Source organism: Nansenia antarctica (genome assembly GCF_963989245.1).
Source record: "Nansenia antarctica genome assembly, chromosome: 4".
NCBI lineage: Eukaryota > Metazoa > Chordata > Actinopteri > Argentiniformes > Microstomatidae > Nansenia > Nansenia antarctica.
In genome coordinates this window covers 62,960,089-62,975,339 of record NC_137689.1, presented here as the reverse complement: position 1 = coordinate 62,975,339, position 15,251 = coordinate 62,960,089, and the positions used below count along the sequence as shown (strand labels likewise).

The following is a 15,251-nucleotide window of genomic DNA, read 5'->3' as shown; positions in this document are numbered from 1 at the left end:
AGACAGTCTGTAAAGCGTCTTTACATGTTATGCTTTTACCGTTGTTCTGCTGTTGTTGTTGTGTGTGCTCCTTTTGTTATGATATGGTCATTGCGCTTTTTATTTATTCAGCAAGTTGTTATGGATATTGTTTGATTGTTGCGTTGTTGAGGAGTTGCTTATAACCTAAAGTGTTTCATGACATTGTATCCTCTATATTGTGTAAATAACCATTAAAATCTGATTTGATTTGAAAGGTGTGACTTTTGGAGAAGAACCCAGACTAGAAAACAAATGGCTGTATACATACTCTCTTATTTATGGGAAGTTGATGACTTCATTGTTACAACCTCCTCACTGGAAACATTGCGTGTGTAAACGAGTGTATTGTGCTGTGTATTGCACTGTGTATTGCACTGTGTATTGCACTGTGTGTTGCACTGTGTGTTGTACTGTGTGTGTGTGTGGGTGTGTGTGGGTGTGTGTGTGGGTGTGTGTGGGTGTGTGTGTGGGTGGCGCTCTGAGCTTTATATCCAGTCCTGTGCACTTACTATCTAGTCTATTACCATTCACTGTCGTTAATTACACTGTAATGACTATGTTGTTGCATGGTCTTCAATGAGAGATGACATTAGTCACATCACATTAGTAGGACACATTCATTTGCCGTTGTGCTTGGGTGTTTACTGAGATGTAACCCAACTGTCTTATCTCCTCTTCTCGTCTCTGCTCTCTTCTCTTCCCCTCCCCTCTCCTCTCCTCTCTTACATTCCCCTCTCCTCTCCTCTCTTACATTCCCCTCCCCTCTCCTCTCCTCTCTTACATTCCCCTACCCTCCCCTCTCTTCTCCTCTCCTCTCTTACCTTCCCTTCCCCTCTCCACTCCTCTCTTACATTCCCCTCCCTTCTCCTCTCCTCTCTTACTTTCCCCTCCCCTCTCCTCTCCTCTCTTACCTTCCCCTCTCCTCTCCTCTCTTACATTTCCCTCCCATCTCCTCTCCTCCCTTACATTCCCCTACCATCTCCTCCTCCTCTCCTCTCTTACCTTCCCCTCTCCTCTCCTCTCTTACCTTCCCCTCCCCTCTCCTCTCTTACATTCCCCTCCCATCTCCTCCTCCTCTCCTCTCTTATATTCCCCTCCCATCTCCTCCTCCTCTCCTCTCTTCTCCTCTTTTACCTTCCCCTCCCATCTCCTCTCCTCTCCTCTCTTACATTCCCCTCCCATCTCCTCCTCCTCTCCTCTCTTCTCCTCTTTTACCTTCCCCTCCCATCTCCTCTCCTCTCCTCTCTTACCTCCTCCTCTCCTCTCCTCTCTTACATCCACCTCCCCTCTCCTCACCTCTTCTCTGTTACCTTCCCCTTCCATCTCCTCTCCTCTCCTCTCCCCCCATCCAGTGAAGGTGAACTCAGTACTTCGCGGCTGATGGAGAACAGCTCAGAGAACAGCCCCAGCAGAAGATCAGCGCTGCCTTCCTTCCTACAGCCCTCCATCCAGCGATGGCGAGTCAACTCAACACTGGTTCTCATGATAAGGTGAGTAGACAGCTCTTGAACAGGTATTGATATTGGATTAGTGTGGATTACGTTGACAGACAGCCCCTCTTTTACCAGGTCTCAGAGCACTTGAATATGTGTGTGTGAGTGAGTGTGTGTGTGTGTGTGTGTGTGTGTGTGTCTCTCCTCCCTCATCCAGCACTGTCACTATTACACCGTAGGGTGCCAGGAGGGCTGTATCAGCATGGTGAGTGGCATGGTCAACAGGATGTGACCTCACAGAGTGGTTGATGTGTTTAGATTAGACTGTAGATCAAACCTCTGTATTGAATGTCCATATCACCACCTTAGAGTACAACATGTCAACCAAAGAAATGGAGAACAGAGACAAATGCTTCAATTGTTCAGTTCACCATTTCTAGCTGACATGTCAGAGATATACTTCGATTCAGAATCCCTGGTGTCCAATTATACTGACTGGTGTCTGTCCCTGGTGATGTCACTCCTCGACATCTGACCCCTGCCGTAGGGAGGCGTAACACCATTGAGCTCATGTAGCTCTACTGTGTGTGTGTCTCTGTCTGTGGACAGACAACTTAGCCTTTTTATTGCCATGCTAAGAATAGCAGCACGCCCCTATTTTCTCTCTTCTTTCTCCTTCTTTTGCTTTCTCTCTTCTTCAGCGATCCTCTCTCTCTCTCTCTCTCTCTCTCTCTCTCTCTCTCTCTCTCTCTCTCTCTCCCTCTCACCCCCCCCCCCCGCCTAGGGACTCAGCTAAGTAGGGCTACAGTCAAACACACACACAGCCCTCTGTGAGTGGGGAAGTCGCTCAGACGGCAAAGCTGTCATTACTGTTTGACACTGGAGAGTTTCTGCTCGTTTAGCAGGTAGCCTTCTCTGGACTTATTATTCCAATGTGCTATTTTTCCAGACTCTGCGTAATTGGCCAATCAAGATATTGCTGTTTGACTCGCCGTGAGAAATGTAGGACAGTTTTCTCCATTTATCTTTTCCTCCATTTCCCCCCTCACCTCATATTTCAGCCTCTGATGCTGATTGGGCAAGAAAACAACATTGCACCAGAAAAGAAAAAAACACTTCTGTTGGTGTGAAAGTGTAGTTTCTGCTTCTTGGTACAACTCTCTCTTTCGCCTCCATCTTGCCTCCTCCCAGGTGTCTGATCACACCCTGGCTGGGGCTGCTAATGTGGGGGGTGTGTTTGGCTGCATGATCACAACAGGAGCCGATCACAGAAGCGTTAGACTCTGTTCTCAGTCAGCCGTAGAGTCAATACAGAGTCGCCCGTTTGAGAGCAGAGTCAATAATACTGAGTTACCATCATTACATCATTAGTCCTTATGAGGGGGCAGGTAGCCTAGAGGCTAGGGAGGCCGCCCAGCAATCAGTCGGTCGCTGGTTCCATCCCCAACCCAGGATGTGAGCTGGCATCATATCTAAGGTACCACTGCCTTTTCTGCCCTTGAGCAAGGCACTTAACCCCTAGCTGCTTCAGGAGGGCTGAAAGTGACTGACCCTGTGGCCAGAGCCCAGAGCTCTTTTCTCCCTGGGCGGGGGGGGTGTGTGTTTTCTGGAACAGTCAGTTTGATTGACTGTATAGCTAATAAAGCAGTGTTTGTTACCTCCTATCTTATTGACAGGAGAGACATCATCCTGTCTCCTCTAACATCACAAGGCTTTGAAACTCAATCAACTGACAGTCAATCTGAACAATCTGCCATTTTGAGCGGTTGCACAGACACACATTATGCGTACGGTAATCCTGGATTTGAGGAGACTCTCTGTTGAAATGGCGTTTTAATCCAGTCATCCATCTGGGGCAACTGCCGCATGAAGACTGAAATTACTCATGAGTTGAAGTCAGTTGAAGTTACTCATAATGATGCTCTCTCTTTTACACGCACACGCACACGCACACACACACACACACACACACATACATACGCACGCATGTATGCGCGCACACACACACACCACACACACACACACACACACACATACCCCCCCCCCCCCACACACACACACACACACACCCACACACACACACACACACACACACACATACATACCCCCCCCCCACACACACACATACATACGCATGTATGCGCGCACACACACACCCACACACACATACCCCCCCCCCACACACACACATACATACGCATGTATGCGCGCACACACACACACGCGCACACGCACACACACACAGGAAGGACATCCTGCGTTTCCTAGATGCCGAGCGTGACGTATCGGTGGTGAAGAGCAGCTTCAAGCCAGGAGACACCATCCACTATGTGCTGGACAGACGCCGGACGTTCAACGTCTCTCAGACGCTCCACAGCCTGCTGCCCGACGTCTCCCCGCTGAAGAACCGCCGCTTTAAGACGTGCGCCGTGGTCGGCAACTCCGGCGTGCTCCTCGGCAGCGGCTGTGGCCAGGAGATCGACAGCCACGACTTTGTCATACGGTACGCTCTTCTTTGACCTTTCTCTGCCTCTCTTCTCTCTCTCTCTACCCCCCCTCCCCTCCTCTCTCTCTCGCTCTCGCTTCTTTTTCCCCTCCCACTCCTCTCTCTCTCTTTACCCTCCCCTCTCTCCTCTCCCTCTTTACCCCCCCCCCTCTCCTCTTTCTTTACCCCCCCCCCCCTCTCTCTTGTTTCTTTTTCCCGTCCTTCTCTCCTCTCTCTTCTCTCTCCATACCTCCCCTTCTCTCTATGCCCACTCTATCTCTTCTCTACTTTTACCCCCTCCCTCCCTCTCCCCCTCTCTCTTCTGGCTGTGTTGTATCCTTTTGCATACAGTTGGTAAAGCTGTAATGACAATGACATTCTCTTTGACATTCTAAGACAGGAGCTTGTCTGGCAGTAGATGTGTGATGTCATTCACCAAGGTGTCATTAGCTCTCCTCTAACACCTCAGGAACCAGTATACCTACCTTCAAACACTCACGCAAATGACAATATTAGTTATCATTATTTCATGGATATAAGCCAGTTATTTGGTCAACCATAAAGGCAGTTGGCTCATGGCCAGAGCCATGGTCATGTGATCCCCTGTGCGCTTTTTAACGAGCAGTTTGAAGCTTATGTGCCTGAGAACGGCGCATTCAATTAAATGTGACAAATGCCATCACTCTTCTCCCGTCAAGTGTCTCGTAAAATATGCAGCGGCAACAGTGTGTTTCAGTGTACTTCATTAGGCATTGCTTTACCCTGTTGACGAGGCCTCTCTTTCATTAGCTAAACAATCTGAGCTGATGGGTAGGAGGCAAACATCTCCTGTGCATTTAGAACAGTTTAATTTATGTGTCAGGTTACGTGACAGGGATAAGATGTTGAGATTCATCAACAATTATGTGTGAATGTCAAACTCCGACAAACAACTTGAACAAATGGTAAATGGACTGCACTTATATAGCGCCTTTTTTGCTGCTACAAAGCTGCTCCAAAGCGCTTTACAACGGCCTCTCATTCACCCATTCACACACACATTCGCACACCAATGGCGGCAAGCTGCCATGCAAGGCGCCGGCCCGCTCACTGGGAGCAATTTTGGGGTTCGGTGTCTTGCCCAAGGACACTTCGACATGTGGCCAGCCGGGGCTCGAACCGCTGATCTGCCAACTTTGTGATCATTAGACGGCGACTCTACCTCCTGCGCCACAGCCGCCCCCCCCCAAGAGGCTTGGCTGAGGCGGGAACACTTTAATATCCGTATATCTGGGGCGCTTGGGTGGCGTAGTGGATTAAGCGCTGACCATGTACCGCGGGGATCCCGGTTCGATTCCAGCAGCGGACATATCCTGCATGTCATCCCTTCTCTCTCTCTCACCCATCCTTCCTGTCATAATCTCTACTGTGTCTGTCATTAAAAGGAAAAATATGAGTGGGACTGCCCCACTCAGAAAAAAAAATAATATATATCCGTATATCTGGCTCTTACTCGCAGGCGGCCGATAACAGAACCAGATATTTGTGTTTTAAATTGTTCCGTCTGCTTTGTTGATGAAGTGTGAGGGTGGGGCTTTAACAGCAAGATCAGACAGACAGCAAGCAGATAGTAGACAGACAGGCAGATCGCAGGCAGACAGACAGATAGGCAGATAGACAGCAAGCAGGCAGACAGATAGCAGACAGACAGGCAGATAACAGACAACAGGCAGATAGAAAACAGAGAACATACAGACAGATAGACACAGATGCTGCCTGCTTTCTGCAGCTGTCACATTGTTAGGTGGTGGTACACATCTAAAGTCTGCCTCACTCTGGGAACAGCGAGCTGTTGTGTGAGACACGAATGGCACAGAGGACAAACGTAGAGGAAATACAGCACACACAGGAGAAGGAAATGCTAAAAGGGGATACTGTATATCCGTCTTCCAGGGGAGGCTGGTGGAGGTAGAGATCGGAGGACAGGCTCATTGTAATGCAAGTCATGGATTGAGGAATTCCTCATTCCGTTCCATGCATTACAACGAGCCCATCCTCTGATTTCCACCTCCACCAGCCTCCACTGACATCTTCACATGGTGGTGGTGATTCTGACTGCTCTGTTGTCCAGGCTACAGATGGCCGTACTGTTCTCTCAGACTGATCTGGGAAGGCAGTGTGTTTGAGGACCTTGTTTATTTAACACCCCACCTACGCACACTATGTACACACTATGTACACTACACAAGACACCCACCAATGCCAATACACTTCCAGCTGACTGGTCTCACAAAACACTGTGTATGTATATCAGGGGAGGCTGGTGGAGGGTGATTTCTACCTCTACCAGCCTCCACATCCATATTCATTCACTGCTGTGGGGAGAATGTTCTGGACTTTTTCCCTGGGATGTCCTTGAGGTCAGGGTTGTAGTGCAGTGTGTAGGCGTTTTGAGTTTGTTTTCCCTCAAGTCCGCAATGGAAATGTCTCATTAAGGGCTGGTGCATATACTAGTCTTACTGTTTCTGTCTCTCTCTCCCCTCTCGTTGCCCTGCACACGCACCCGCACGCACACACAGCCGCACACACACCCGCACACACCCACCCACACCCACCCACACACACACACACACACACACACACACACACACTCTTCACCTTCTCAATCATATTCAACCTCTCCCTCTCCACGGGCATGGTACCCTCCTGCTTCAAGTCATCTGTCATCATCCCCAGTACCGAAAAAGGGTAAGGTGACATGCCTAAATGCCCACTGGCGCCCTGTTGCTCTCACCTCCATAGTGTGCACATGCTTTGAGAAGATCGTTAAGGTCCTGATCTGCAGGGAGCTGACAGACACCCTCCTAGACCCTCACCAATTTGCCTACTGAGAAAACAGATCGACAGATGACGCCATTGCCACAGACAGCGCTACGCTCAGCCCCCTCACCCACCTTGATAAGAGAAACTCTTACGTGAGGATGCTGTTCGTAGACCACAGTTCAGCATTCAACACCATAGTCCCCTCCAGAATCGACAGCAAGCTCAGGGACCGAGGCATCGACACGAGCCTATGCAACTGGATCCTGGACTTCCTGTCGGACCGTAAACAAGTGGTGAAGATGGGCTCTAAGACCTCCGACTGTTCAAGCTACTGCCGTCGGGGAAATGGTTCTGTAGCTACGGCGCTAAAACCCAGAGAATGTCAAACGGCAACATCTCCCTCAAGACATCAGGCTCCTGGGGAAATGCACTGGAAGAATAGAAAAGACTGTCTCCCCAAACCATCCACTCTTTCACTACATAAATAATATATATTATATGACTACCTGCACATTACTTGAACACTACCTGACTACTACTTGACTTCCTGTAGGCTACTGTATCATATCTGTATCATATTGCATATTGTATTATATTGCATTTCATCATAGCATTTTGCACTATTGATTCTACTGCAGTGTGACTGGTTCCGCTGTAGTACGACTATCATCACTTCTTCACTTTATTACTTTATTCTATTTTATTATTACTTACTTTAATACTTTACTGTATTCTATTGTTGCGCTTTTGTATCCTGCTGCAATGCCCATGTTGAAGAACCTAAGCCAAAGAATTGTACTCTTGTGTACCTGTACATTGGATGTAATAAAAGCAGTTCTGATTCTGATTCTCTGATCTGCTCTGATTCTGACACACACACACACACACACACACACACACACAAAAACAAACTGTTTTTCAAACCGTAAACAACCGTTGTCTAATTCTCTCCGTCCATCCCCCCAGCTGTAACAGCTATAACCTCTGACCTTCTCTCTATCAGTATTCTGCAGTGCTTCAATGTCACCCAGGTCCAACCTCCTTGTCTAACCTCCCTCTCTCCCCTGTCCTCTCACCCCACCTCTCCCCAGGTGTAACCTGGCTCCGCTGGCCGAGTTTGCGGAGGACGTTGGCCTGAGGTCAGACTTCACCACCATGAACCCCTCTGTGATCCAGCGAGCGTACGGCGGCCTGAGGAACGAGGCTGACACGGAGCGTTTCGTGGAGCGCCTGCAGATGCTGAACGACAGCGTCCTCTGGATCCCCGCGTTCATGGTGAAGGGGGGCGAGAAGCACGTGGAGGGGGTCAACGAGATCATCGTCCAACGCAAGCTGAGGGTCAGGACGGCGTACCCCTCGCTCAGGCTCATCCACGCCGTCAGAGGGTGAGATATAAACACGTGCACGCTCGCACACACACACACACACACACACACACACACACACTCGCACCACAATCAAAATCAAAGGACCATTTCACCATTAATTCACAGCAGGCGGATTTGAGAGACGAGAGGATTAAATGTTTCTGGTGTTATTCATCTGGGTGCGTTTAGAGCTCTGTGGAGAACAACAGGACCATCAGATGAAACTCGATCACAGCATTACTGTCCATTTATGCTCTCAAATTAAACTCATAGGAGGTTCGTTGCGTTTCATCAATAAGCCATGAATACGATTGTACACATTGGAAATCTGTGGCGAAAACCATCAAAGCTGTCTACTGGAACATTCTGTCAGGTTATAGGAGGTAGAGCAGATGACTTAATATGAGACATATTTAATGTGCTGTAACAGATCCTCTCTTTATGAGAGTCAAATATGTCTGGTGTACATTAATGGTGAAATTGTCCTTTAATTCTGATTGTGTGTGTGTGTGTGTGTGTGTGTGTGTGTGTGTGTGTGTGTGTGTGTTCCTGCAGTGACATCATCTGTTTGTTTGTTTGTGTGTGTTTCTGTTGATACCATTTGAAACCAAATTCATAGCATGCTGTATATTACACATTAATCTGTGTGGGAACTAAAAGGCAAATATCGATTTGTCTAATAATTATGTATTTGGTGTCTGAACCTTGAACCTGGAAATAGCACTGCTTGTTAGGTGGTTGGGTGGGGGGGGGGACTCTCTCCATAGCAACTGCCCCCCACCGCTGTCTCCAGGAGTCAAGGGGGAAGGGGGGGAATGGAGCTGGCAGCGGGCTACCTGTAGCGTATCCTGTGGTAAGATGTTAGCATTAACGCAGCGCGGTAGAGGGCATCCCTGAGATCACATCCCTCCCCTGCGCTCTACAATCAGCTGGCTATTTCCACGTGGTTCCATTAGCGTTCAGCATGCTAGCTACATCTCCACACCACTGTTTATTCATCGCACACACTGCAGATTGGTAGGTAAGACGCGTAGGCTACAATGGGATGGTTTTTTCAATGAGCTGTTTCTCCTTAGAAGTCAAGGAGCTGGATCAGAGGGATGAAAAGAATAAAGCGGGATGAGATGGTGTCTTTGAAATGAGAAAGAAGTGGCTGTGAATCGCTGTCATTATAACAAATGCACCGTTCATCTTTTATAGCATGATATTGAGCTCAAGTTCAGTTGGCAAGAGGGGAAGGTCATGGTGAAGGTCATACATTCATACAGCAACACAAGAAAACACTCCAAGGTATTCACTGTTCAGCTGACACCTTGATGAGTTGATTGGTTAGTGGGTGGAAGGTTGGACCAGTGATGGTTCCCTGGGGCATGCTCTGCGACCGTCTGATTTCTTACGGGCACATTCGATGTCCTTGTGAGTTGCCATAGCAGCCAAGCTCGTTCAATTACATCTTTCTGCCATCCTGCCTCTGTCTGTGCTAAATATAGTTTGGTTGAAGGGGGTGACAGGCATGGCTCACAGGTCCACAGGCAGGCTCCCACATGTCTGAATCGCCTTCTCGTTTGAAATGCTTCACATTAGATAAACAAAGACAATCGTTTAGCACAGCCTTGTGATTACTAATTGCATCAATTTGGCTGTTTGTGTGGGAGAGCTTTGATCAAACTGCAGAGGCTATTTCATTCTCTTTACACAGACTGGTTCAATATTCAGTTAACTGGTCAGTGTTATTAAAAGGTTATTACAGCAATTCTGCATTCATTTGATCCACAGTGAAAAAGATTTGGACATGTTTTGACAGCATAACACACTGAAACTGGGCTCATTTTTTGGGTTTTTTCATCCAACACACGATTCCGTCTCCCCTCCACACGCATCTGTCCTGGGAATCCAAAACTGTCGGTTGTTCTTTAATTCATCAGTTGTGAGCCTCCCTCAAAATGTTCTCTCTCTGCTGTGAGTCCATTGATGTTTGGAATTCTCAGAGGAGGCAGTGTACAGAATCAGCCTCCAGCATGAATATAAACCTTCAGCGGAATAAACAAGCCGCCATTCCATTAAAGTACAAGCATAATCTGTCATTCTATCATCAAATATTGAAATTGCCCCCTTGCATCATCCACTGTGGCGGATGGGGCTGTTTTGTGTTTATGAAGGAATATAATTTGTGACTGGCTCCAGAGCTGAGGTGCTTCTGACAACTCTTTTGCCTGTGCATGGCTCGACTACAATGAGAGCTGGCCATAGGACTGGGATAAAGCATATACAGATCTAGAGACAGGTCAACAGGGCTGTGTGATGTATGTGCTGGCCCTAGCTCTGTGTGTCGTTGATTGAATCTTGTTAAGCCAGGAGCAAAGCCTAGTAAAAACAATTTGTTCTTGTTTTCCAGGTACTGGCTGACAAACAAGATCAATATCAAACGACCCAGCACTGGATTGTTGATGTACACTCTGTCCACTCGCTTCTGCGACCAGATCCACCTGTATGGATTCTGGCCGTTTCCGAGGGACGTGAATGGCAATGTGGTGAAGTACCATTACTATGACATGCTGAAGTATCGATACTTCTCCAATGCAGCTCCCCACAGGATGCCACTCGAGTTCAAAACCCTGAAGATGCTCCACGGCAAAGGCGCTCTGAAGCTAACCACCTCCAAGTGCACGCTCTGAAGGCCTCTTCTCCGCTGAGGTGCCATTTTGGGGCATACAGGAACTGACACTTTACAGAAACTGACACTTTTGAACACAACACCACTGTAGGCTGTTTGACAGCTGGGGTGTATGGGCCGAGGAGGAGTATGTGTGTTGATGAATGTTTTACGAACAATTGTAAAAGTAGCAACTAAAAGTCAGCGTGCTTTTTTTCTTTAAAAAATAAATACAATTTAAAATGTACAGAAACAAAATAATGGAATTGAAAACTGGATTGTCTACATTTCTGGTTTAGCAGTATGGGGTTCTTGTCATAATAGTTGAAATATCAATTGGATGAGATGATTAGATTAATTATGATGAGACAGGTTTCTACATTGGTTATAAGTAGTCTAGCAGAAAGCAGTGGATACAACAATGCTCAGTGAATACAGTTTTGGATATTTGAAAATGAAGGTCTCGAGACATTTGATTCCAAAGATAACATGCTTTTTCATTTGACCTCTCTTTAAAAGATTGTGTTGCTCCTCAAAGGTATTAGAAGACTCAGTGCAAAATTATTTTTGTATTTGTCTCGATGTCAGATAACTTAAACATTTGAAACATATGCTCTTTCTAATTGATTACTCTTTCACACAGATTGTGTATTTGTTTGGACACACCTTTTGTAAAACCTGGATGTTACAGTAATCATAGATGAATGTATCACAGACAACAGCATTGAGATCAACCATATATTGTATAGCCATTGAAGCCTGAATATGAACAAGACAAGTGATGTGAAAGTGGACATATGACATTTTACGTACACATCGATGGTTCTCTCTTAGCAATCAGAAATCTGTGTGATTGTAATAGTAACAGGAATCGAAGTCAACCTGTCTCTCTCAACCTGTTTCACTCTCAACCTGTCTTACTTTCATATCTCAGATCAAAGTACCACTTAGATATTTTGATATAAGATATTTGAACTACTGTATGCTTGTGCTATCTTCTAGTAACTTATACTTGTATAATGTACTGTATTTACATATATCAAAACCACTGACTTTTTCCCTAGTTTCTTGAATAGGCTTGAATGTAATGCATTTTATCTCACATAATGGATGATGTCATGCCAATGTTAAAGAATGTTAGAAAAGATATATGCCTTTTTGGAGAGCAATTGTATGCTCAAGAAATAGATGATCATCAAATGTCTTACCTGCCAGGTTTGATTTAGAGAAATCATCCTGGTGTTTTTTTGTTTTGTTCTCAGTGTTAATTCAGAAAGTCTTGTTGCTAGCAGATGAGATTGTATAGACCTAACCGGAGGGGGTTGGATGTGGACCTCTGGGAGATGGTGTGAGAAAGGTAATGTCCTGAACAACTTTTATAATGTGGAATTGGAATGTAATTCGGTATATGGCAGCAGGTAATCTGTCAGGTAATCTGTCAGGTAATCTGTCAATTTTGTATTGTCAAAGACCTAGAATGTGAAAATGTACATACATGGTATTGAATAAGGAACAACAGTTATGAATGTTAGGGCATTTATTTTAGGCCAATCATTCAAATAAAGTTGGGTTTCTTATGGAGTACTGCCACTATAGCCTTTAATTTATTGACTGATCAAGGTCGCCTTTGATATGACTGATGTTGTTAGGCTTTAGTTATTTATTTTGTTAAAGAATGAGGAGTTGTATCTTCTTTATTGTAACATTTGTCTTCGTTTTTGACTGTTCATACATCTGTAATTTATACCGTGATTGTGATGTTTTGTATGTAATACCTGTAGTTCATTCTAGCAGGTGTTGAATGTGAGTAGGATTTCATCATTTTGGTAAAAATTTGATACCAATTGTTTTGCAAACTTTACAGCTTTAATTGTTCTCACTTTCTTTTGTAATTTGTCAAATTTCTATGTTTGTGAAAATGCATTTTAGAAAAAAGTTAATAAACTTTGTAAATTGATTTATTAATGTACTATTTTTTTGGTGCATATTAACTGCTAATGCAGACATGGATGTTTTTGTTGTTTTGCAGCATGGAAAGAGCTGTCATATCTCAACATTGCACAAATACACAATATAATATATGCTATAAAAAATACAGCAGGTATTTACAGCAGGCTCTATCCGGAAACAACAACAAAATGCACACACACGCACACGCACACAAAGAGAGTGTGAAAGAAAGAAAGATATGGACAGACCAAATATTTAAAATATTTATTTTATTTTGACCCATGTCAAAAAGCATGTTTCGCGCGCTGAGATCAGTGCCGAGCGTTCTGCGTTCTTCGCCGCGTGCTCCGTTGTTGTTCAAGTTCAAAACACAACGGCGGTGACAGTTACAACATTGACCGTCGTCTGGCGACTCAGGATTTGAGTTCTAGCTAGCCAAATAAAAACTATTGCTACGCTATTGAGCTGACAGCTGATAACCTTTTAAAACACCGTCAAAGCTGATCTCATTAACAGGTGAGTGTGTGTCTAACGTAACTAGGTTGCTAGCTAGCCAGCTCGTTTAAAGTTGGACGGTGCCTAATTTAGGGCCTACACTTTAGGCAAGTGTTTTTCGTCATATAGATATGGAAAACATAGTCAGATACAGTATATAGCTCCATCTGCTGCGAGGATTATATCAGATAATCTGTAATCCTTAGAAGGGCTGTGATTTTATTTATATTTACCTTTGGATGTTGTGTGATTCATATATACATAATCCTAGTAGGCTAACAGATGGGCAAATACACGACAGTCATAATAATGCCATAACTACATTGATAACATTGATTTGCTTCAGTTTTGACATTCCAATTAGTTTGGCCTATGTGCCAAAACTTTGTGTCAGTGTAGGGTCTGTTTATTTGTCAGCTGACATGTATGGTTAGTATCTCCCAATATACAAGCCCTGTCCTCCCCCCCAGGTCCTACATGGACTCTTTTTGAATGAGGAGTGTGCAGACTCAGAGTGTTCCTGGTGGATGTTATCCTGAAGACCTTATCAATGAGTGGTCATGATGGAGTGACCCTTCAGACTGAGCCATCTACTCTCTGCCTGTGCTTCCAGGCCCTTCTCTCATCTCTAATTGCCTCTCAGCCCTAGCCCTAGAGCTACAAGACTTTTACTCTCAAACCAAACACCCCAACCTTTTATCTCCTGTTCTCTCTCATCCTCTTACCCTGTATCATCTCGTACACTCTATCTCTCTCCTCTCTCATCCTCCATCTCTCTATTCTCTCCCTCTGCTCCTCTGTGAGTCAGTCACTATGAAGCTCCTCCTGTCGTCAGGGATGTGTGGCATGTCCCCCCACCAGGGCTCTGTGGTCGGGGGGCTCTACTTCATGCTGGTGGGCACCATGCAGCTGGTCTTTGAGGTGGGCCACCTGCGCATAGCCAGAGAGAGCCTCAACGCCACAGGCTCCCTTCTCCTGCCCCAGCTCTGCTTCGACTACTACTACACCCTCCTGGGCATGGAGAGTGCCACCATCCTGCTGTCCCTGTGCATGCTGTATGCCGTCTGGGCCCACCGGTCCCTGGGCATCCTGGCATTTGCAGTCTGGCTGACGCTGTATGATGTGGCCCTGCTGGTAGTCACATCCCTGCTCCAGGTAGAGATGAAGGCAGTGGGGCTGAGTCTGAGTCCGCTGGCCTGGTACGGCATGGTGTGCCGGCTCGTGGGAGACCCCTTCTGGCTGGCCTTTGTAATCACACACGGCATGGAGAGGCTGCGGCCTGGGGCTTGTCGGCGTAAAGGCGGGAAGGCTCGAGAGGGGGCACCGCTCAAGCTTAAATTTAATGAGTTTGAAATGGAGAGCCTCCAGTGAGGTATGTGAACATGACAAACTGGCTTTTCGTGTAGTGGTTCCAGATGGTGGTTTATTAGGCAATACAACTAAAATGGTTCTTTCTTTTCTTCTCACAGGTCTACATCTATCTAAGATATGAGAATCGGAAGATATTAACACATTTTGGAACAGTTGACCCCCCATGCAGAAAATATATGAGTACTGTGAATGTTGTTATTTCTTTAACTTTGCTCTGTAGTTTGTATTTAGCCTCCATATTTCAAACAATACATTGTTTTTCATATATTATATTATATATTATATTCAAGTATTCTCAGTTGTTATTTCTCTTGCCTCTCTTATTCCACTAGACTGAGGATGTACGACTGGTATTACATAATAACTAGACAGAAATACTGAAGCTTTGATTGGTAGCTTGAATATTTTGAAAGGTAGACCATACATATATGGCACACATTGCCCACAGGTGTAAGCAGCATGTAGCCTAACTACACATCTCTGTACACTGATGCACACAGCAAGCATCAGTCTACATTTTTGCATAAATATTATGCAGCAAAATTAGAATCATCTGTTATGAAAACCAACCTGCCTTGTTTGTCGGTTCAATGAGAGTGCATCAGTGAACTTGAGTAAGTGTGAAAGTTCAGCCAATTCATCTCTAATTTCTCCTAAACTACCAGACTTATTTG

The 15,251-nt window shown here is 45.6% G+C and overlaps 2 protein-coding genes across 2 annotated transcripts in view; both read left to right on the top strand.

The window, feature by feature from the left end:
- The window catches only part of st8sia4 (ST8 alpha-N-acetyl-neuraminide alpha-2,8-sialyltransferase 4), a gene marked incomplete at both ends in the record, with an annotated part of 13,414 nt that extends 2,631 nt beyond the window's left edge, over window positions 1-10,783 (top strand). The window contains 4 exons of the mRNA XM_080529593.1: window positions 1,374-1,511; window positions 3,700-3,957; window positions 7,833-8,126; window positions 10,504-10,783. Coding sequence (XP_080385719.1) covers window positions 1,374-1,511; window positions 3,700-3,957; window positions 7,833-8,126; window positions 10,504-10,783 — 970 coding nt within the window. The remainder of the gene's footprint in view (window positions 1-1,373; window positions 1,512-3,699; window positions 3,958-7,832; window positions 8,127-10,503) is intronic.
- Window positions 10,784-14,019: 3,236 nt separating this feature from the next.
- LOC308156243 (transmembrane protein 217-like) lies at window positions 14,020-14,577 on the top strand (the record flags this gene model as incomplete). Its single annotated transcript, XM_080529592.1, has 1 exon — window positions 14,020-14,577. One exon carries the CDS (start codon window positions 14,020-14,022, stop codon window positions 14,575-14,577), a length of 558 nt encoding a protein of 185 aa, XP_080385718.1.
- Window positions 14,578-15,251: the final 674 nt, after the last annotated feature.